This window comes from Astatotilapia calliptera, chromosome 17, assembly GCF_900246225.1.
Source record: "Astatotilapia calliptera chromosome 17, fAstCal1.2, whole genome shotgun sequence".
Classification (NCBI taxonomy): Eukaryota; Metazoa; Chordata; class Actinopteri; order Cichliformes; family Cichlidae; genus Astatotilapia; species Astatotilapia calliptera.
The window spans coordinates 25,367,080-25,388,011 of NC_039318.1; the positions used below are offsets into that span (position 1 = coordinate 25,367,080).

The following is a 20,932-nucleotide window of genomic DNA, read 5'->3' on the forward strand; positions in this document are numbered from 1 at the left end:
GGTTCTAATGTGTTTTTCTTTCTCTTTAATGTTGATTTATAGCCTTCATCTTTAATGTGGGAACCTTTTGCATGCATTTTAAAGAGCTATAGAAGCAGCTCTATGTCTTTATTTCGTTGGGAAGGTCATGCTGGAGGTGTGCCAGAGCAGGAAATTCTCATTGCATTGAGAAGTAGATCATGGCTGGGACCTCTGGCCACGTAAATCTGAATTATTGCTAACTGAGTGACATCTCATTTCTGCTGTGCACCTGAGACGATGGTGATTAGATCTGCCCTTGAAGGGAGATAACAGAGTGCAGCATATGCAGCATATGCACAGCTGAGGGTGATGAAACAGAGCACCCTGAGCCAGCATTGATTGGTCAATGGAGCACAAAATAATAAATTATGGAAATAGAAATTGTGATCAAGTCTTTCATACTTTACCCCCACATTTACCTTAAAACCAACATCTATGACTGTTAGATGTAGAGAGACTTTAGGCTATGACCTCTGAACAATGACAACCATTTTCATGACCTAATTATGCTATTGATTAGCCTACATTGTGCTCTAATAAGGTTTCTGTCTGATTAGGCTGTGCTTGTTGTATCCTATTTTGCCCGAGGTTAGGCCATGCCTCCACCTCCAGTTTAATCAAACCAAAGAGGAGCTCTGAGAGAGATTTAGACACCTGAATTCAGACAAACGCCAAACTTTTTATGCTCTATTTCTAGTCCATTTGAATTGAATCAAAGGTCTGAACCCAGCATACACGATTTTTTAACGCCATTGCATGAAATCAAAGGCTCATCAGGTACAAAAATAAATGTCTGCAAGTTATGCACATAAACACAACATGAAAAGTGGAAAAATAATCCGTAGTCACTGAGCTAAATAATAAAACATTTACTGCTACTACTAATATTAAGCTCAAGTGCTTCAGCCTTGCCACAGGCTACATATTGTGGCACCCCCAAACCTTTAAGATTTTTAACCTACTCAAACAAATGTGGCCTTGGGCTCTTTACCAAGGTGGGTGTGTCCTTTAGCAAGTCTCCTGAATCTGATAACAGGATTCCTCCTCTTTGGTTTTGGTTTTTGGCAGTGCGTTGAGGAATTCTGGAGCCCACCCTATCAGGAGAAATACCTTAGATACAGTTCTGTGAATACATGTAGTGTGAAATCATCACGTAAATATTTTCACACTGTCGAGATCTATCCATGTCTGCTTTTTTCCCCACTATTTTAAATCGTTTTGTTGAATTATGAGAAGGGAGGAGGACCGTGTGGTGCTCCAGGTTTTGTTTCGGCTCTCCGCCTCTTTAAGTCTGCACCACATCTGATACTTTGGGCCTTTGTCGTTTGCACCGCAGTGAGTGCTCTGCTCCACATTTTGCTTGGCTGTTCTCACCACACAGGCGCTCACCCGTGGCTGCGTAAAAAGCCGCTGCGCACCGCTTCGGAAATGTAGTTTTGCGCGTCCCCGGCGGTCTCCAAAAAATGGACCTAAAATCCGAACTCCTGAAGTCCATCTGGTACGCTTTCACGTCGCTGGACGTGGAGAAGTGCGGGAAAGTTTCCAAGTCGCAGTTAAAGGTAAGGAGAATTTTAGTGCGAGACGTTTTTAAGATCAGGAAACTGAGACCGAGGGGCGTCCGCTGGAGAGAGCACAGAGACAAACACAAACGCTTTATATTCTTGCAGTTTTACTTTGGTCATCACTTCGACTCTGTCTAAAGTCAGAACTCAAACGTAGTGGTGTGTACGTGTGGTGGCATACTGTGCGTGAATTCGTGTTGTAATCAGAGGAACATGAGACACGCAGACAGATTAAAAGCTCGCACTCAAATCCAGATCTTTTCAGACATTAACAGACGTTTAGCCTGTTCAGAGTGGAGGTGAAAGTCCAACCTTATCATGGCCTTGATACCACACAAAATTGTCAGGGTTTCTAAATAAAAGACGAATATTATGTTTTGCCTTCTTTTCCCCTCGGTAGGTTTTATTTTGCCTGTTAACTTGCTTTCCCTCCACTCCCTACATGCCTAACTGACCCCCCCCTCTTGGTTAGAAGAATCCAGGGAAATAGCAGAAAGCTGCCCTGACATGCTTACTCACTGGTGACTAGCTGCCTGTGCTTGTGAGCGTTTGTTTGCTGATATGTGAAGAAACAAGGGAGTGTGCGGGAGTTGTGCTTAGTTTTATCCATCCACTTATGCTGTATGTCTGTTTGAATTCTCCAGGTGCTGTCCCACAACTTGTACACAGTGTTGAACATCCCACATGATCCCGTTGCTCTGGAGCAGCATTTCCAGGATGATGATGATGGACCAGTGTCTAATCATGGCTACATGCCCTACCTCAGCAAATACATACTGGATAAGGTAATGTAAAAAATACAATCTATGCAAAGGGTTTTCCTTCAGCTGCAGTTATACTTGTATTTATGTTGTTCAAAACTCTTACGAACACATCACTGAGCAGTACCTTTACCCTCGATCTCATGCTCCTTCATTACCACGATCATTAACTTAAGTTTATGTTTACATTGCGTGCCAGCTGGTCGTGCAGTACTGTGTGCCGATCTGCAGTTGAATGACATTCCCATTTCATGCAGTATTTACTCAGTTTCGAGTAACACTTGCAAAAACCTACAGTACCCGGCTAACTTAAAAAGAAATTCAGAACCGACTAGTTGTTGGTTTTGGACTTATTGAGATGAGGAAAATATAGCCCTTATATCTATTTTACATTTTCCCTTTAATTTAACCTAGCTGTGCCTGAATACTTCCAGCTAGTACTTTATTAACAGTTCAGTCAAACCCCCTGGGTTTTGTTTTGTCAGGTTTTTCTTTGTTTGTAACTATTGTTACATTGCTTACAACCAGAAATGAAGATTACAAAGCGAGATTAGTTAGCAGGCTATCGTGATCTTAAAGTCAGACATTCCAGCGACACAAAGGTCGACTCTCTTTTGACATTATGCTGAGACCGTAACGTGGTCGGGCAGTTTATGTTCAGAGTTTCAGTTTTGAAAGCCCAACATTCTCTGCTGAAGAAATACGTGTTAGCTAGCCTAATAGTCACACTGTGCTTCAGAGCTGCCTTAAACCTTCGGCACAGATTCAACAAGATGCTGGAAACATTCCCCAGAGATTATGGTGACATGATAGCATCACACAGTTGGTGCACATCTCCCATTCCACTACATCACAAAGGTACTTTATTGGATGGAAATCTGGTGGCTGTGGAGGCCATTTAATTCAAGTGAACTCTTTATCATGTTACAGAAACCAGTTTGAGATTATTTGAGCTTCGTGACATGGAGCATGGAAGCATCCATCAGAGGAAGTGTACACTGTGGTCATAAAGGGGTGGATATGGTCAGCAAAAACAAACAAACAAACAAAAAAAACTGTAATTTTTTTTAAGCACACGTTGAATTTGACTATTTACACTTTATGAAAACCTCTCTCAAAAAACAGAAAATGTACTGGCAGAAAATCACTGGGACTTTTTCAATTTTTATAGCGCAGCTGGGTTCTTTTTACAGTGACTCTCAGGTAGGCTGCAATCTTTCAGTGATTCTTAGTTGGTACTCAGGGGTAAAAGTGTGTCAAAAAAGTATTCCCACCACTATTACATCAACAAAAAATACTTGTCACAGCAGAGATCAAAACTCCTCAGACCAGAAAACATTTTCCCAATTATATTTTGTCCTGTTTCGGTGAGCCTGTGTGAATTACAGCCTCAGTTTCCTGTTTTAGCTGATAGAAGTGTGGCCTTCTGCTGCTGTAGCCCATCTATTTCAATGTTTGACTGTTTTGTACATCAGAGATGCTCTTCTCCATACCTTTGTTGTAATGAGTAGTTATTTCAATCACTGTTGAAGCAGTCAAGGGATTTTTTACCACTCAATGTTTTCTCTTTTTCTGACCATTCTCTGTAAACCCCAGAGAATGCTGTGTGGGGAAATCCCAGCAGATCAGCAGTTTTTTGACATAGACTATCTGGCACCAACAATCATGCCATTTAAAGTCACTAAAATCATCTTTCTTCCCCATTCTGATGCTCAGTTTGCACTTCAGTAGGTCGTCTTTACTTAATAATATCTACACGCCTAAATGCATTGATCTGCTGCCATGTGACTGGCTAATTAAATATTTGTGTTAATGAGAAGCCAAACAGGTGTATCTAACAAAATGAGTGCACCTCACTAGCAACATAGCAGTGGAAATGTGTGTCACATTGTCACAGGATTTTCCATGTACTCAGCTGGTGATATTTTTATGCTTGATGCCAATGCTGCTGAAGTCCTTTTTTTTACACTGTTAAGAGTTGTAGCTGAGTTATTGTAACTTAATGATCTTCTGAAGCAGTCAGTCTTATTTGCAGCAGCAGTGTTGTGTTTTACTCTTATATTTATATAAACTTTAGAGATCTTTGTAACCCGTTTCTTCTGACTGCAGCACGCAGTGCTCAGTCGAGTCCCATTTTATATAAGTGTGCACAGAGATTGAAGCAGAAAGCGTGAGTTAATCGAGAAAGATGATAACCAGTCTCATGATAAGAAAGCCAGGCAGTGTTGAACTTCCTTCATAACACACCCCTCAGGAAACAAATAATCTTATGTAAAACTGTTTTAAAAAGTGCAATTTTAGTTTCAGTTCAGAGCATTTCCAGTTTTGCATTTCCAGGTCAAAAAGGGGATGTTTGATAAGGAGAAATTTGATGACCTGTGCTGGACAATGACCATGAAGAAGAACTTCAGAAGGGTGCCACAGGGGACACTGCTATCGGAAAGGGACTGCTTCAAGCTCTTCTGTTTATTCAACCTTCTGTCAGAGGACCGATACCCACTGGTGATGATACCAGAGGAGGTAATAGTTATGAAGAATAAGGAGAGTGAAATGTGTTCACTGAGAATTTGTAGAAACACTTAAAGTTGGAGAGGATTTTATTTTAGGCAACTGCTTGAGGCCTGATTCATTAGGGCTTTCTTGAAAAGGCTCAAATCCACAGTGATTATATTTTAAGTCATTTGTATGCTATAAATGGAAAAATGGACACACATTGTACAAAAAGTTAAACAATTCACTTTTGATTTAAAAGAAACAATTTAAGAGAGTTAGAGGAACAAACACCAGCAACGCTTGTAGTTTTTAGACACTGCTATACCCAAATACCCAAAAAGAAATATAATTTGTGTGTGATGACAGAGTTAGGACAGTTTAAAGATTTTCTCAGTAGGAAAATACAAGTGCAAGTAAGTTAGTTAATGAGGCTCTTCCTTCCTGCACTTCCTCCATAATGCTTTTGGTTTCCTGTCGACAGAGATAAAAATAAACGGCTTCTGTAGAAGTCACTCAGTGAGCTCCTCATGAAGAGTGATATCCCAAAACCACAGAATACAATCTGTGTTGAGTCAGTATTTGCATTGTCGGTGCCGTTAATATTTGGTTTTAGCGATGTGCAAAAAGTTTCGTATACAAATATTTGAATGCTTCTAGGTGGAGTATCTCCTCAAGAAAATCTCCACTGCGATGAGCGAGGAGTGGGATGGGAAGCCCATGGAGGACTTACTATCGCAGGATGCTACAGTGTGGGAAGAGGGAATGTCCGTGTGGACCTTCCTGGAGGATATGAGTGCAGGCCGGCTGCTGAGCGTCACCAGCGCTGAGGCCTTCAGCCTGGCTTTAGATGAGGTGTTCCTGGAGATCTATCACAGCGTTCTCAAGAGAGTGAGTTGTGCTGTGTCACTGGAGCCTATTTGACTGCTCCCTTGACATTTTTGTCTTTCTTTGTTCTTCAATTGATCCCTTGTTTTGTAGGGTTACATGTGGAAAAAGGGGCATGTGCGTAGGAATTGGACTGAGCGCTGGTTTGTGCTGAAGCCCTCCTCCATGGCCTACTATGTCAGCGAGGACTTAAAAGACAAGAGAGGGGAGATCCAGCTGGATCAGAACTGTGTCATAGAGGTTAGTGAGGAAAACTCAGCATGTTTAACTCTTCACCAACCAACGCTGTGACTTACAAACATTTTTTTGTTTCAGTCTATTCCAGACAGGGAGGGGAAGCGCTGTCTGTTCTGTGTGAAAACCCATAGTAAAACCTACGAGATGAGCGCGCCTGACCAGAAACAGAAAGTGGAGTGGACTCAAGGTGTGTAACTTACAATGTGTGTGCTCATTGGTTTAGTGTGGTTGAAATGTACTGAAGCTTATCATAGTGTATATAAATAATTCCAGGATCTTTCAGATATATTGAGGCCACTTGTCAAACAATCTGTGTTTCATTGGTTGCTAATTATTTGTGTTTCTTTTGCCAATGATTAAGAAAACTTTCAGAAGTCAGCTGAAGCTTATAAAATGTTGACTAAGTCACAGTTACAGCCAGACTCGATAATGCTAAAATAGTTTTCCCTCGATGTTTTGGGTCAGTATCTCCACAATTCATCGTGCCACTTCTATAAGCAGTCACACCTTCAATAAACACTAGTGACTCAGTTCTTTGTCTCCACCATGTTTGACGGAGGACGTTGTCTACATTTCCAAGTTAAACTCAATTTCATCTTTACAATATTTTTCATAACTGTGCAGGCTCTTTTTTATTCTTAGTAATGTTTAACCTGACCTTCCAGTTCTTGAGCGTAACCAGTGCTTTGGACCTTGTTGTAAGCTCTCTGTATTTCCATTCATGAAGGCACCTCTTGATTACAGACTTTAACAGTGATATCTCTACCTATACTCTGATAGGTGTATTTTAGGTTTTCAGCCTAATGATGGCCTCCTTCATTTGCACTGATATCTCTTTGGGTCTCCTCTTTAAAATTACAGATATTATGTCTGCTTTATTTGTCATAAAATAACAAGGGGACTCACTGAAACTGCTTTTTAGCCAATTGGTGTTTTTGAGCATTTGAAAATGGAGGACTGTGTATAACAATGGCTGTAATTCCTAAAGAGTTAATGCATTATTTTTTCAAAAACCTTTGAATTAAAGGTGAAAGTCTGCACTTCAGTCACGTCTTGATTGTTTAATTTAAAATTTACTGTGGTGTTGGACAGAGATAAAGCACAAAAATGGTCTCTGGTAACTATATAAAAACTGCTTTCAACCATGACTCAGTGCCATTAACTTCCACAAGAAGCATTATAGAATGCAGCTGTCTACGAATGGAGAAAATCAAGGACTTTCTCCTTTTATCAGAAGGAGTTTTAAGAGTTGAGAAAAAAGAAGCAATGACCAAAAACACTGCACAACACTATTAAGCATGGTGCAGGTAGCATCATGATTTTAGGTTATGCAAGTCTCTTAAACAGCTGCAAGAAAAGGTGTGATGGAGGTTGTTGATACTAAATGAGATTTAACTAGTTAGTTACTGCTTCCTGTAATAACAAATTGTGTTTGCCTACGATTGTGACTGAGATAAGGAGCCACATTTCATGAATAATAGGTTCAGACAGCTTGGTAATTTGAAAAGAGGTCACTGACAGAGGGGCACAAAACACCTCTTCTACAAAAAAAGACAAAGAAGTACAAAGTTTGGGTTAAAGTGGACATAACTATTTTTTTTACAGCTCTGCCTTGTAACACTGAGACGCATCTTTTTTTTTTTTCATGAAAGAATGCTGCCATGGCTTTCTCATGTAAAAACAAAGTGTACATGTAGTTCATATCTTTGCTTTGTTCGTAGGCTGTTCATTCTATTTATAGCAGCAAATGTGGTGTCTGCAAAGATTAATGATAGTGTGGCAGCTGATCCAGGTGATAATGAAGGTGATGATGAGGGTTTGCTAAGATGCAACTCATAGCAAGAAGTCTTTTCTGAGGGAAGCTATAAAAGGAATATATTGTTTTTTTAATTGTTTTAATATATTATTTTCTATAGCAAGGCAACAAAATTGCATTACTATTTTTATGTATTCTTTCACTATTCAGCCATTCAAACTGCCCTCCGTCTTCAGAGTGAGGGAAAGTCTTCCCTTCACCATGAACTCAAACTGAAGAGACGGATCCAGCGGGAAAACAGTCAGCGGGAACGCAGCCGGAGCGCCCGCAGCAGCTGCAGCAGCAGGGGCAGCCAATCTGATGACTCGACTATCCATGAGACAGAGAAGACAGAAAAAGAGAAAGACAAACAGGACTTAGAGATTGAAAACATTATCAAGGTAAGTGAGGGCTATAAGAATCTTTTTTTGTAATATTTATTTAATTACATCATGCACCAAACTATCCATGGTAGTGATTATTTAACTAATTCATAGTGGCACTGGGCAGCTGCCAGTGCAGTTCATTTTGTCCATTTAAAAAGTACCATGTACACTCACTGGCCACATTTTTGTTAGATACACCAGTTGAGCTGCTCATTAGGTCAAATACCTAATCAGCCTATCACATGGCAGCAGCTCAGTGCATTTAGGCATGTATACATTAATAAGATGACCTGCTGAAGGTCAAATGGGATTTAAATGACTTTGAACATGCATTGTTGTTTGTGTCGGACAGGCTTGTCTGAGTATTTCAGAAACTGTACAACCATCTAACCGGTTTATAGAAAATGGTCTGAAATAGAGGAAATCTCCTGTGAGCAGCACTTCTCTGGGAAAAAAATCACTTGTTGGTGCCAAAGATCAAAAGCGGAATGAGCAGATTACTTACAGCTGTAAGGAAAGCAACATGAACTCAAATACCCACTTACTTCAACCAAGTTATCAAGAAGAGCACCGCTGAAAGCACAATACGTTGAACCTCGAAGCTGATGGCCTAGTGTCACCTGCTGGATAGAGGTGAAAACACAAACCAAACAATGGCTCTTTCATCTGTTTCACAGCATGCTCGGGAACTGGAAACTCGCCGAAGGGAGGCAGAGGAGAGAGAGCGGAGGAAGCAGAGGGAGGTGCAGATGGAACTGGAAAGACAGCTGAAAGAGGCTGAGATGGTAAAAAAAAAGTTTTCCACTTGACACCAATTATGTACAGAGTCTTTTCTCCTTGACTTTGATCTTTGAGAACTGCAGCAAAATGTTGACTGTCATTATAAAATTCACAATGATTTGGAAAAATGGTTATGACAGTCCAGGAAAAGGTGATTCAGGAATAGGTCAGTTTATACCGCTCTGTTGGTGCATCTGTTTATGTAGCTGTGTGTGTGTGCATAGATAAAAGACAGCATGCAGGCTGAGATGCAGGTGAAGGAAAAGGAGGCTGAACAACAGAAGAAGAGGATCAGGGAGCTGGAGCTGACACAGCAGCAGCTGGAAGTTGCCCTTAATATGGAGATCCAGGCTCGGCTGGAGGAGGAGAGGGCCAGACTGGAGCTTGAGCGGTAACAATGGATTTCTAACTCTTATTATGGCCCTTTATTATTTTATTTGTGATGGAGATCTGAGATATCCATGAGAAGTATTAACATTTTCAGTTGCTTCTTCCCTTTTTCCCCTCCTTCAGGTTGCTGCGGGCTGAAGATGAAAAGAGGAAACATTTCCAGCTCCTCCAGGAGCAGCAACGTACAATGCAAAACCTCAGCCCCATACAGGAGCTGTCAGATGGCAGTCCCGATGAGGACACCCCCTCAGCCCTCAACTCTGCCTCTCAGGAGCTCCAGGATCTGCAGGCATCTCGCCAAAGAAGTCACCAGCGTCTGGAGGTGAGCAAGTTTGTTTTGACTGGCTTTGTGAGCAGCATCTTATTTAGTGCTCTTCTAAAACAACACTGATGAGGATGCCTGCATGATTTTTGTTTCCAGGAGGTCCAGGAGAGGCTGAGGAATGCCAGTCAACATGTACGGCACTGGAACATCCAGCTGAACCGACTGATGACCCCCATTACTCCTGCAGGTGCGGTATTCACTTTGCCTCTTTGCGGTACAGACTTCAGGAACAGAGTGTTAGTATAGTTAATAACAGTGTAGACCATATAATCTGTCAGATAATTGCATTAAAATGCTACAAAAGGCACCTACCCCCAAACATGTCAAGAGATTAATTCAGTGACTTGAATGAAAGAATCTGACTCACCTCAAGTTAATTAAAACTAGTAAACAAGTAAAATTAAAACTAATTAAGGCTGCTTCACACCCTGGAGGACGGGGCTGTGGCCCCCCCACACTCCCTAGCAGATCGTTACATGGAGAAACCTTTGGAATACAAGCGCGCTGATCCACACAGGTATGCACACGGGTGTTCACTGCTCGTAGACCCAAATTACACCTTTCTTGGCTGCTACTTCGAAGCACATCTGTCCTGCGTGCTGCACAACAACATTGAATATTTAGTATTTACTGCTGTTTACACTTAGCTAGATTAATGCGATGGTGTTGTGTTTAGTATGTTGCTTTGTTTTTTTTTTTGTCTTTTTTTGCTTGTTTTCTATTCTTCTCTCAACAGGTGATCCAGGAGATTTTTATTTTTTTTCTCCCCCCCTTTCTCACTGTCCCTCTCCCTTTCTGTTTTTCCTTTCCTTCCTCTTTCTTTCTCCCTTTCCTATCTCTCACTCATGTCTGTCCCGTCTGTAACATCTGAAAATAAAATATAATAAATAATAAAAACAAAGATCGACCAAATGGACCAATACGGCAATGCCACGATGATCCATTTGGCAAAGTAAATCCATTGGGTATCCTTGTTGGTCTTCAGACAACAATTCTGATGGCTAAAGAACCAAATGGGACAGGCGAGAAGAAAAAAAAAAAAAAATTAAAACTAAATCTTATTATGATTTAAACACGGAAATCTTAAAACGAAAAATAACCGCATGCACAGTACAAACAGTGCAGGGGATAGTGCTATATACAAAGCGGTGACAGGGAAAAGGCTCCGGGGAAATCCAGGTAGGGAAAAGACACTTGCTCCTCTTCTGACTCTCTCTCCAAACACTCACACAAAAAGGGAATCCGCTCGGGGAATGCAGAGTCGGGTCCAGGGGATCTATGTACAGAAGGAAACACACGTTAGAGGTTTTGCACAGGGAAGCAAATGAGAACTTGCTCAGAGCCGGGCTGCACTGACGCGAGTCACACACAACGATCCAGCGATGAGTAGAAGCCACTCCCTGGCTTAAATGTTGGCTGCACTGATGAGGCCCAGGTGTTTCCTCTTAAGAGGGGCGTGGGCCGAGGGCGTGAACCCACCATGAGTTCCGCCCTGGCGAGAGAGCAAGAGAGAGAACACTACTAGTCAGCGGCCTGCTGATCCCCTGGCCGTGACAGTGGGGTTCAAATCCCTTATTCAGATTAAGATTTTATGTGACATTACATTGGCAAAAATTACATTTACTTGAATAATGTGAGTATTGGAGTAAGTACTTGAGTAATTTTTGAATAACTTTAATTTTGTAATGTGCATATTTTATGAATAATGATGTTTCAACACTTTAATCTACTGAATAAGTAAGAATTAGACTTAATAATCTTTTTACTTTAAAAAGGGAAATTGTGTACAATCTTTTATTCTCCAAAATAATAAAAATGTTTTGGGGAATGTATATGCTTTTTAAAAACCAATTGCTTCTTACCTGATGCATGCTATAACTTTCAGCAAAACTGAACTAAAATTTGTTAACAAGCTTACCAAATAAGAAATGTTTTGTGAATTTTCTTTGCAGAGCGACTGGAAAGCCGGCTGTTATCAAAGCCCACATGCCCTAAAAAGGAGGACGCGCTGGCCAGTAATGAGTTCATCACTAAGTTTAAGATAAGAGTTGATCAGAATAGAGGCGATGATGAAAGTCTGGAGCATCAGTTGGAGGCTGCCAACCTGTCTGATGAATCGTTCGAGGCCCAGACAGAAGTCAACGGACAAATATGATCACAGACATTTTAAAAACGCGAGTTGAGAGTTAAGGGGGAAAAATATTGTAATAAGTATATATTTGAATTGCACACTAAGATATAAAGTGATGGCAGCGTGGCAGCGAGCACAGTGTTGCAGGATTTAATTAAAAACACATCTGACTAAGACCAACTGAAATTTAGAGTTGTGTATAATAAAGTTTATTCATGATTAATAAAACAAATCTGTAATATTTTTCTTTCTCTTTTGTCCATTTGAATCTCGCTACAGCTTAAATAAAAGAAAAGAATGTGTTTTGAATAAATTAAACTCTATTCTCTCTTTTTTTCTTTCTTTTTTTCTTGGTGGGTTTTCTTTTGCAATCAAACGCAACATTATACAATTATATAGTATAGTAAGAAATATCCTTTAACTTAATTTAGTGTTTGTTTTTTAATTTTTGTTTTTATTGCTTCCCCTTCAGTTTTGTGCTTATAACATGTTCTAATCTGACATATTATGCAGTAAATTATTTTTGCAATAACTTAACAGGCCATTGTGGGAGCCAACATTCACTTATCAAAGACATATTTGTATATTCTGTGGGCTGCTTTATGGTTGTGTCATTTAGAAACATAAGCCACAACAGACTTCCACTGGAGAGTACTTAAAAATGTATTTTTATGTAAAGATATTTTAATAACTACTATATTAAGAGAGAACCTATTGTTACATGGATTAATTGTACAAACTGTAGAGAAATAAGTTTAAGCGTGCAACTTTTTATTCATTTTTAACTGTATTAATGTTTTTATGTTGATACAGCTGCCTCATATCTGTTTCCTCAGTGTTTTTTAAACCATGTACTCCATCCATGAGTAAGAACATGAATAAATTCCTTTCCAAATTTGTAGTTCTTTTTTCCAACTGTTTTTAGTATATATGTAACATTTCTTTACACACAAATGCAGGTATTCTTTTGCACCAAGACGTTAAAGAAATGCTAAGAAAAAATGAAAATACTACGTTGCAACCTGTGTGTGTGTGTATATATATCTGTATCTATATAGATATATATGTGTATTCGTACCCTTTTTTCATCATCTAGTTTCCTGTGCCAGATCTTCTACTGATCCACTGAGGCAGACATGTAAAAAAACAGGAACTAAAGCATATTTCTGTATATAAACACGACTTTAAATCTTTATCAACAGCTACTTTAGAGGAAATTCTTTAATAAACTGCAACCAAAGGCTCAACTCAGAGGACAAAACCCAACCTGTTATAAATAATGTGACAGCAAACTTTCTCTTGTGTAAAGTTACAAATAGGAGTAATTATCCACAGGAGCTTTTATACATAATGAAGTTATAATTCGTCCTGTAGAAATTGTACATTTAAGCTATATAGTTCCCTCTGTGATAACTCTGCCTCTTATTAACTTTTATGCTTTTACAACCCACTATGAGCAAACACTCAGTAACAGTGGGAAGGAAAAACTCCCTTCTTGAAGGAAAAAACCTCTGGTAGAACCAGGAAATCTGTCTAAACTAGTTGGGGGTTAGAGCAACACATGCAAGTCTTCAGATCATTTGCAGTGTGACTGTCTTTGTGCACACTTTAACCTGATTCAGTTTTCTTATTTGTCAAAATGCACCATGGGTAAAAAAAACAAAACAAAATAGTAATGAAGGAGAATCTTCAGCAAAGATGAATTAAACAAGTTTTATTTTGATCAAATTTTACTTTAAGTAAAACACATCTTTATTTGATGACATTGAAGTCATCAAATAAAGACAGTTTTGATGGAGCTCCTGACCCAGCCCAAGCTCTCTATGAAGACGAGGAAAAACTCCCCAGGGGGCCAGATCGATGGGAAGAAACCTCGGGAAAGCCCATTCAAAGAGAGATCCCCTTTCCTGGGATGGCTGGGGGGGTTACAGGAACTCCAAAAAAGCTAAATTTTTATTTATTTATTTTTTAAGATTGACCCACTCTATCTATTCCTGTCCAACAGAAAAAAGAAAGGAAGTTACTACAATGTATCACACTTACATGATAAGGTGTGAATTGTGTGTTTGTGTCTGTTATCTTAGCCAGGGGTGAAGCTGGAGCTCCTCCAGTGTTGGGCGCTTCTCCGGGACTATAGCTAAACATGCGTCCAAGAAATTCCGGCATTCTTGAAAGAAAGAAAAGATCAAAAAGATGAAGATGATAGTTCTAGTGATCCAAGGCATCAGTGAATCTGGAAGTGTGAAGTTTTCTTACCTGTGGACAGACGCTTTTTGATGCTCAGTTGCTTTGTGAGGAACCTCGCGGTACTAAAGTATCGTGCATGAAGCGCTTCATACAACACCACTCCCATTTGCCACACCGTGGTGGGTCCACACCTGTAGCAGCTCCTAATGTACCACTCGGGAGGGATGTGAAGAGGAGTGCCTAACAAACAGACACAATTGCAATTTCTTCTAAAACAAAAGACACAAATTGTTACATCTGTGAAAAGCAGGAGCAGAATATGTTACCATAGAAGATGCGATACAGAGATCGCTGTTTAACAAAGCAGCTCAGTCCAAAGTCAATGATGCGAACTCGAGGCACATCTGAGCCGGTCTCAATCAGAATGTTTTGTCCCTTGATGTCCCGATGAAAGATGTGTTTCTCCTCAAGTTCCTTTACAGCATCAACTAGTTGCTTCAGAATGACCTGGAAAAGATGAAAAACACAATAATGAGTTAATGCTTTTCTGCCTTGATTGAATGCTGTACAGTCTAAGGCTCTCCCAGTCAACCTACCTTGGCCTTGTCCTCTGGTAAAGCTCTTCCATTTTCTGCTTTGTATTTTTGCAGGTCCACAGCAGGGACAGGTCTCTCCAGCACCAGGATCAGCTCTTTGCCAAAGTCGAACCACTCCAGCAAGGACACAGGTGCTGATATTCCCACTGACCCTTCTGCTTCACCTGCAAGTTTAAGCATAATGGCCACTTCCACCGAGAGCATCTTCCCATTTTCATCCTGAAATATTACAACAAAGTGGATGATGAGGAACGCCGCATTCAATCCAGTAATGTGAAACTAATTCAAGTGTTGGATGCTTACCGCCACTTTGCAGTAGACTTTATTTTTGGGAATGTGTTTGATGGCAACCTAGAAGACACAGAGCATTGGTGAGCATTTCCTCAGTATGACATAATGAAAGGTGGAAACACAGCAGACGTCTCAGTTTACGATATTATCCATTATCTGCGTTACTGCCTGTCTTACTACCATCATCTGAACACTTACTGGAAAACGATCTTCTATCCGGTAGCCAGAAAACACTGCTCCGCAGCCTCCTTCTCCGAGCTGGTGCTCCTCCACATATCTGGCTTGGAATTCACCTGAACAGACAAAACAGCAAATCTTGTTTTATTACAGCTGTGACACAAATTACTCTCCTCTGTAGCCTAAATGTTCCTTCTGCCCTTCCCCTGAATATAAAACCCAAGCTGCTTGCTACTTACATTTTTGGTCTGCTACTGATTTTTTGTCCTGGTCCACATTCCTTTTTTTTTTCTTGGGTGACTCTCTGTTGTCTCCCGTGGCCTTTCTTTTGCCATTTTTTGTGCACTCCTGTTTGTTGTTCAAGTCTGGAGATGTGGAAAACACCAAAAGCACATCAGCTCACTGGATGATAGACACAAACACTAAACACCAATATCTTAAACCTAGCAACCACACTTAATCTACCCCCTTATTCAACTAATTAGCCTACCTTTACCAGAGTCCAACGAGGAGGATGCTTGCTCCTTGTCACCGCTCGTATGGTCAAGAAGTTTAGCCCTCTTTGCTCTCTTTGTTGTGTCCTCTTCATCTTGCACAACCTTGCGCTTCACTCCTTTGACCACATCTGAGCTGGTGGAAGGACCAGCCTGCTCAGCGACCCTCCTCCTTTTTATTGGGGTCTTCTTTTCAGGACTGGCCTTTCTTTTAGCAGTCCTGCTCTTACAATCTATAAACGACGACAACAACACAGTGGTGAAAAAGAGTCCCCGACATCAGGACTGGAAGCAGTTTGATGGCAAAGAATTTGAAATTGCTTTTGCTTAAATGATCACAAGTTTATTCTTGGGATTAAAAAAACTGACCAGTGCGAATTGATACTAGGTTTACTAAGTCTTAGATCTTGATGACACTTGTTGGTCTGTTTTTACTGTTGAGTCCAAGAATAAACTTATTACATTATTTTACCAAAAGACCGGTAACCTTCCTTTGATTAGACATCTTGTATTAAAGCTATTTTCAATCAAACATATGATTCAATTGCTTCAAAAATGATTCACACAGTGTCAACATTTCTAGGATTTGGATTTTACCAGGTTCTTATTTTATTATTTTACTTACCTTGATCTCCTGAATCTTTCTTATCGGCCGGAGTGGTAATTTTTCTTGTTTCCTTTTTCATTGTAATTTCGGAGACCCTTTAAAATCGAAAATGTAAACCGTAATGAGTTAATATTGAGTTAATACTTCTTCAAATGTGCACCTTTCAAATGCTTGACTTTTCTAACTGAATTCTGTAAGTGAGCTTTATAAGTAAACTCTGGAAACTACGGCAACACAACATAGAATCTTGCCTTTCAGTGACTTCACTGACTGCCAGTAGTTCAAAGTAGTTTACAGAAAAACACTCTGGCAGACAAAGCCATAATATTTCATATAATTCAATCATTTCATATCAATTAAACAGTTTCTTTCATTATCTTTCATCATTTGTATAAAGACCTCATCTATGGATGACAGTATGAAGATTTGTGGTTGACCACACACTAATAAACACAGTGTCAGCTACATTGTCATCTGATTTAAAGTATTTATTATGTACATTTAACTGTCATGGTACTGAGTCTGTGACCCAGTGTTTTGCGTTTGTTCATTTATATTCATTGATTATTCTTATGTATGTTTTTGGTTCTCTTTATTGTTTTCTTCTTGTGTTATATTCTTAGGCTTTAGGTTTCTGTTACTTTGCCTTGCCCCTGTGTCCCACGTGGCCCATTGTTTTCCTCTGTTTGCTGTTGGGTTGTCTGTGTATCATCCATGACAATTAAATTAAATAGAAAATGCAACTACAATTTCAATGAGATTCATTCCTGGCATTCTACTGCGGTGGCTGAAAGTAGACACCAAGCATTATCACTGTAACTGATGTAAATATTGGACTTGGAGGGGATTCATCTGATAGACTGATGCAAACATTACTGTAGCGACTTCCACAGTCGCTAGAGGCCAGGGATGGAGCCTGCCTATTTGCCTGACACGCTGTCAACTTTACGCAATAATGCAAGAGGTGGAATTGTTTGCTTGCTTGTTTATTAAAGTGCTTTGAGAGTTTACAGAGTAATGTCATCAGCTCCTGATTCAGACTCTTAAAACATCACAGGCTCTAATGTAACAAAGCGAAACATGTTGTGCAGCGCAGCGGTCAACAAAAACTACGGCTACCCAGCCCTCCTCTCTGTCAAAAATACGGAGTGGAAACTACAGATATTTGTTTAAAAATGTAGGGAGTAAAAATTAAGTACAGCAAGGAAGGTTTTTTTTAAACTTTTTTACTTCCTACCTGTGGAGCCAATTAAGCTAAATTTAAGAAGCGCATGTCTGTGTATACTTAAAAGCTCTTATGGTTATTTTCACTTTGTAGACAAATTAAAGCACAGAAAAGAAAAACACGATACATTAGAGCATGACATAATTTGACCTGAGGTGGCGCTGCACCGTGAGAGAGCCTGAACGTCAACCGGAAGAAGACGAGAATAAACTCCGTATAAACAACATGGCGTCTCCCTGTGAGGTTTTTTGTTTTGTTTTGTTTTTTAAATGAACTTTATTTAGAACAATAACAATGACAATCTCAAAGAGACAAGCGACATATTAAATCAATCAGAACAGAATCACATCTCCTGTACACCACAATGAAATCGACAATAACTGAAAGTAAACATACATACACACACACACACACACACACACACACACACACACATATATACACATACACATACATATATATACATATATATACATATATATACATATATATGCATATACACATGCATACATACACATCCATATTCACACATCTACATAATAATAATATAAAAAGATGAATAACCAATACAAAAATAAATAACAATAAAAAAAAAAGAATGAAAAACAAGGAACAGAAATAAAGAAGACAAGGGGGATCATAAAATCTCTAAAAGTGAGGTTCCATAAACAAGACACATAACTTAAATAAGGGGCTAAGAAAAATCAAACTCTTCTAAAAATCTATGCAATTTGATTGCTTGGGGCTTATTTATTAGCTTAAGAGATTTATGGAACAGGGAGAATTTTGTCCTACCTGGATATAAGGTGTTAACCAAATACCTCCTCAAAAATGGATTATTGCATTTTCCATTAACCAAGTCAAGACCATCTAGTTTAACTTTATGTAAATTTGTAGTCTGTATATTTGAAAAATTGTTCTTTATTGTATTTACAAGGACTGTTGGGATATTCTGTGAAACCTTTTTATAGAGCTCGAACGAGCAACTCATGTCATATTTCTCATTAAGCCTGTTTAATTCAAGTATATCTCCATTTTCATCCATTATATGTGTCACAGACCAAATTTGTTTTGTCATCCATTCGTCCACAAACATAGATTTCCCCCGATTCAATATCACCCTATTATTCCACAATGGAACATTGTGGGGACTAAAGTTATGTTTAAACATTAATTTACAATTTAACAAAACTTGTTGATGAAATTTGGAAAGTTTTATGGGTAGTTTAGAAATGTCAAAATCACATACTAAAAGGATCCCCCCAACTTTGTTGAAAATAAGAGATGGCATCAAGAACCACATCTCATTATCATTTTTCAAGAAAGATCGTAGCCAATTAATCTTTAAAATGCCATTCATTATTTCAAAATCGATTGCTTTTAAACCCCCCTCTTCATAATCTTTTATCAAGTCCCTGTTACTAATATAATGATGTTTATTTTTCCATATGAAATTAAAATTCGCCTTATTTATGTCTTTTATAATTCTTGGTGGGATGGCTAGGGAATAAGCTGGATAGATTAAACTGGACAAAGATTCAACCTTGGTCAACATTATCCTGCCGAACAACGTTAAATCTCTCTGTAGTCAATGGTTTAGAGGGTTTTTTTGCATTTGTCAATTGTATTCTGAATATTCTTTTCGTCTCCCTGTGAGGTGTCATGCCGAGCAGATGTCAGAGTTGAGTTCAAGCAAAGTTGACTCTTTCGGTGATTACAGTTTGTCCGGGCGGGCTGTGCGTCTTATTTCATCCGCAGACACGTCGTTGGATGAGGAACAGCTCATGTTGGCATCAGTGGCAGTCAGGATGGCAGCATCTTCCAGAGGGAAGGTCAGGTCGCTGGTCTCTCTGAGCAGGACGCTGTCCACCAACAAGCCCGGTTCCACGGCTGGAGATTACCTTCTCCGGCTGAAGTTCCCGCTTCTCCCCCGAACAGCGAGCCAGCCGCGGCGCCTCAGCGGAGACCCAAAAAAGACCCCAGCGGCTGCTCCGTGCTCCTCTTCCCCAGTCAGGGCAGCCAGTTTGTGGGCATGGGCAGAGGACTTTTAAAATACCCCAACGTTAAAGAAATGTTCACCGTAGCCCAGAAGATCCTGGGTTACGACCTGCTGTCTCTGTGTCTGGAGGGCCCCGAGGACGAGCTGCAGAAAACGGTTCACTGTCAGCCGGCGGTGTTTGTCACCTCCCTGGCTGCTGTGGAGAGACTCAACCAAGAAAACCCCAAAGTAAGTGCCAGATAAATGTCTGGAAAAAGGACAATAACTGCAGGTCCTGCCTTCTTAAATGTGGCCATTTTATCTTTTTTTTTTTTTTTAAATACTGCTACAGTAATATTAATTTATATTTAAAATGTGCGCACATTATGTATGAAGGTGTGGATGAATGATGCTTGTTGTAAGAAAGCATTTTGAGTGCCCAGTAGAAGAGCATCTTTCAAATGCAAAGTTTCTCATTTCAACTTTAATTACTGCACCTGATTAAGGCGGTAGAGTAAATAAGGCTTCCAACAGTGGTTATTTCTTATTATCACATCTTGTTTTTATTGTTTTTATCAGTAGATTGTTGTTTCACTCCCACCAAAAACATCACCGTAAATAATCTTCTGATTCTGAATGACCATTTAAAAAAATAAACAAATTGTTCTGAGTTAATTTCAGTTACGGATGTATCAGTGACATAAATGATATATCGGTCATAATCGGGAGGCTGTTACATTTTTATTTTTTTATTTTTTTTTGACTTGTTTCCTGCTGTACACAGGCCATTGAGATGTGTGTCGCTGCTGCAGGTTTCAGTGTCGGAGAATTTGCTGCTCTTGTCTTTTCTGGGGCGATGAACTTTGCAGAAGATAGAAAGATTTCTTTTTTGGGTTTTTTTGTGCACTTGTAAAAGGTGTTTTAATCACAACTTTGGTTAATATTCTGTATTTACTCCTTATGCATCTTCTAGCTTTGTATGCAGTGAAGGTGCGAGCGGAGACTATGCAGAAGGCCTCAGAACTGGTTCCCAGTGGGATGCTGTCAGTCACTGGTAGACCTCAGGCTCAGTATAATTATGCCTGTCTGCAGTAGGGCTGCCACGATTAGTCGACTAGTCACGATTACGTCGACTATCAAAATCGTCGACGACTGATTTAATAGTCGAGGCGGCGTTTGAAGCTTTGTAAGATCACAAAAGACGCAGGAATAAGTAGTAGGATTTAAGAGTGTAATAACGGACTGAAACAGAAGATGGCAGCACTGCATATACAAGGATGCCAGCTGCCGTTAAACCCCGAAGAAGAAGAAGAAGAAGAAGAAGAAGCGGTGTCCCAGAATTCATAGCGCGGCCTAGCTCAGTTTCCAACAATGGCGGCAGCTAGTTAGTTTTAATATTACTCTTATTATTCTTTCTGGGTCACAAAATAAACGTTTAACATATTTTCAGGCGAGAATGTAGCTGTGTAAACCTCAAATATCTGCTCAGTTTATCAAGACACCACATATTTTCAAAAGCGCTCCGATGTTTTCGGAGACGTCTGTTACCCACTAGCTCGATAGCTAGCCGGGGCAAGGCTCACTAGAGCTGTGAGAACACCGGACTCCCGG

General features: G+C 39.8%; 2 protein-coding genes and 1 pseudogene across 2 annotated transcripts; 2 read left to right on the plus strand and 1 right to left on the minus strand.

Moving 5' to 3' along the window:
* The first annotated feature begins 1,021 nt into the window (after positions 1 to 1,021).
* Positions 1,022 to 12,661, plus strand: LOC113009306 (differentially expressed in FDCP 6 homolog). Its single transcript, XM_026147526.1, has 12 exons — positions 1,022 to 1,580; positions 2,228 to 2,368; positions 4,682 to 4,864; positions 5,495 to 5,725; positions 5,816 to 5,962; positions 6,038 to 6,146; positions 7,926 to 8,155; positions 8,818 to 8,925; positions 9,145 to 9,311; positions 9,434 to 9,632; positions 9,732 to 9,822; positions 11,588 to 12,661. The coding sequence occupies exons 1-12, from the start codon at positions 1,485 to 1,487 to the stop codon at positions 11,788 to 11,790; spliced, it is 1,905 nt and encodes a 634-aa protein (XP_026003311.1). The 5' UTR covers positions 1,022 to 1,484; the 3' UTR covers positions 11,791 to 12,661.
* Positions 12,662 to 13,465: 804 nt separating this feature from the next.
* Positions 13,466 to 16,607, minus strand: LOC113008998 (serine/threonine-protein kinase pim-2-like). Its single transcript, XM_026147006.1, has 9 exons — positions 16,137 to 16,607; positions 15,508 to 15,744; positions 15,257 to 15,382; positions 15,039 to 15,133; positions 14,853 to 14,900; positions 14,550 to 14,768; positions 14,280 to 14,460; positions 14,023 to 14,193; positions 13,466 to 13,933 (listed from the first exon to the last, which is right to left on the minus strand). Exons 1-9 carry the CDS (start codon positions 16,195 to 16,197, stop codon positions 13,842 to 13,844), a joined length of 1,230 nt encoding a protein of 409 aa, XP_026002791.1. The 5' UTR covers positions 16,198 to 16,607; the 3' UTR covers positions 13,466 to 13,841.
* Positions 16,608 to 18,629: 2,022 nt separating this feature from the next.
* Positions 18,630 to 20,416, plus strand: LOC113008686 (malonyl-CoA-acyl carrier protein transacylase, mitochondrial-like; annotated as a pseudogene).
* Positions 20,417 to 20,932: the final 516 nt, after the last annotated feature.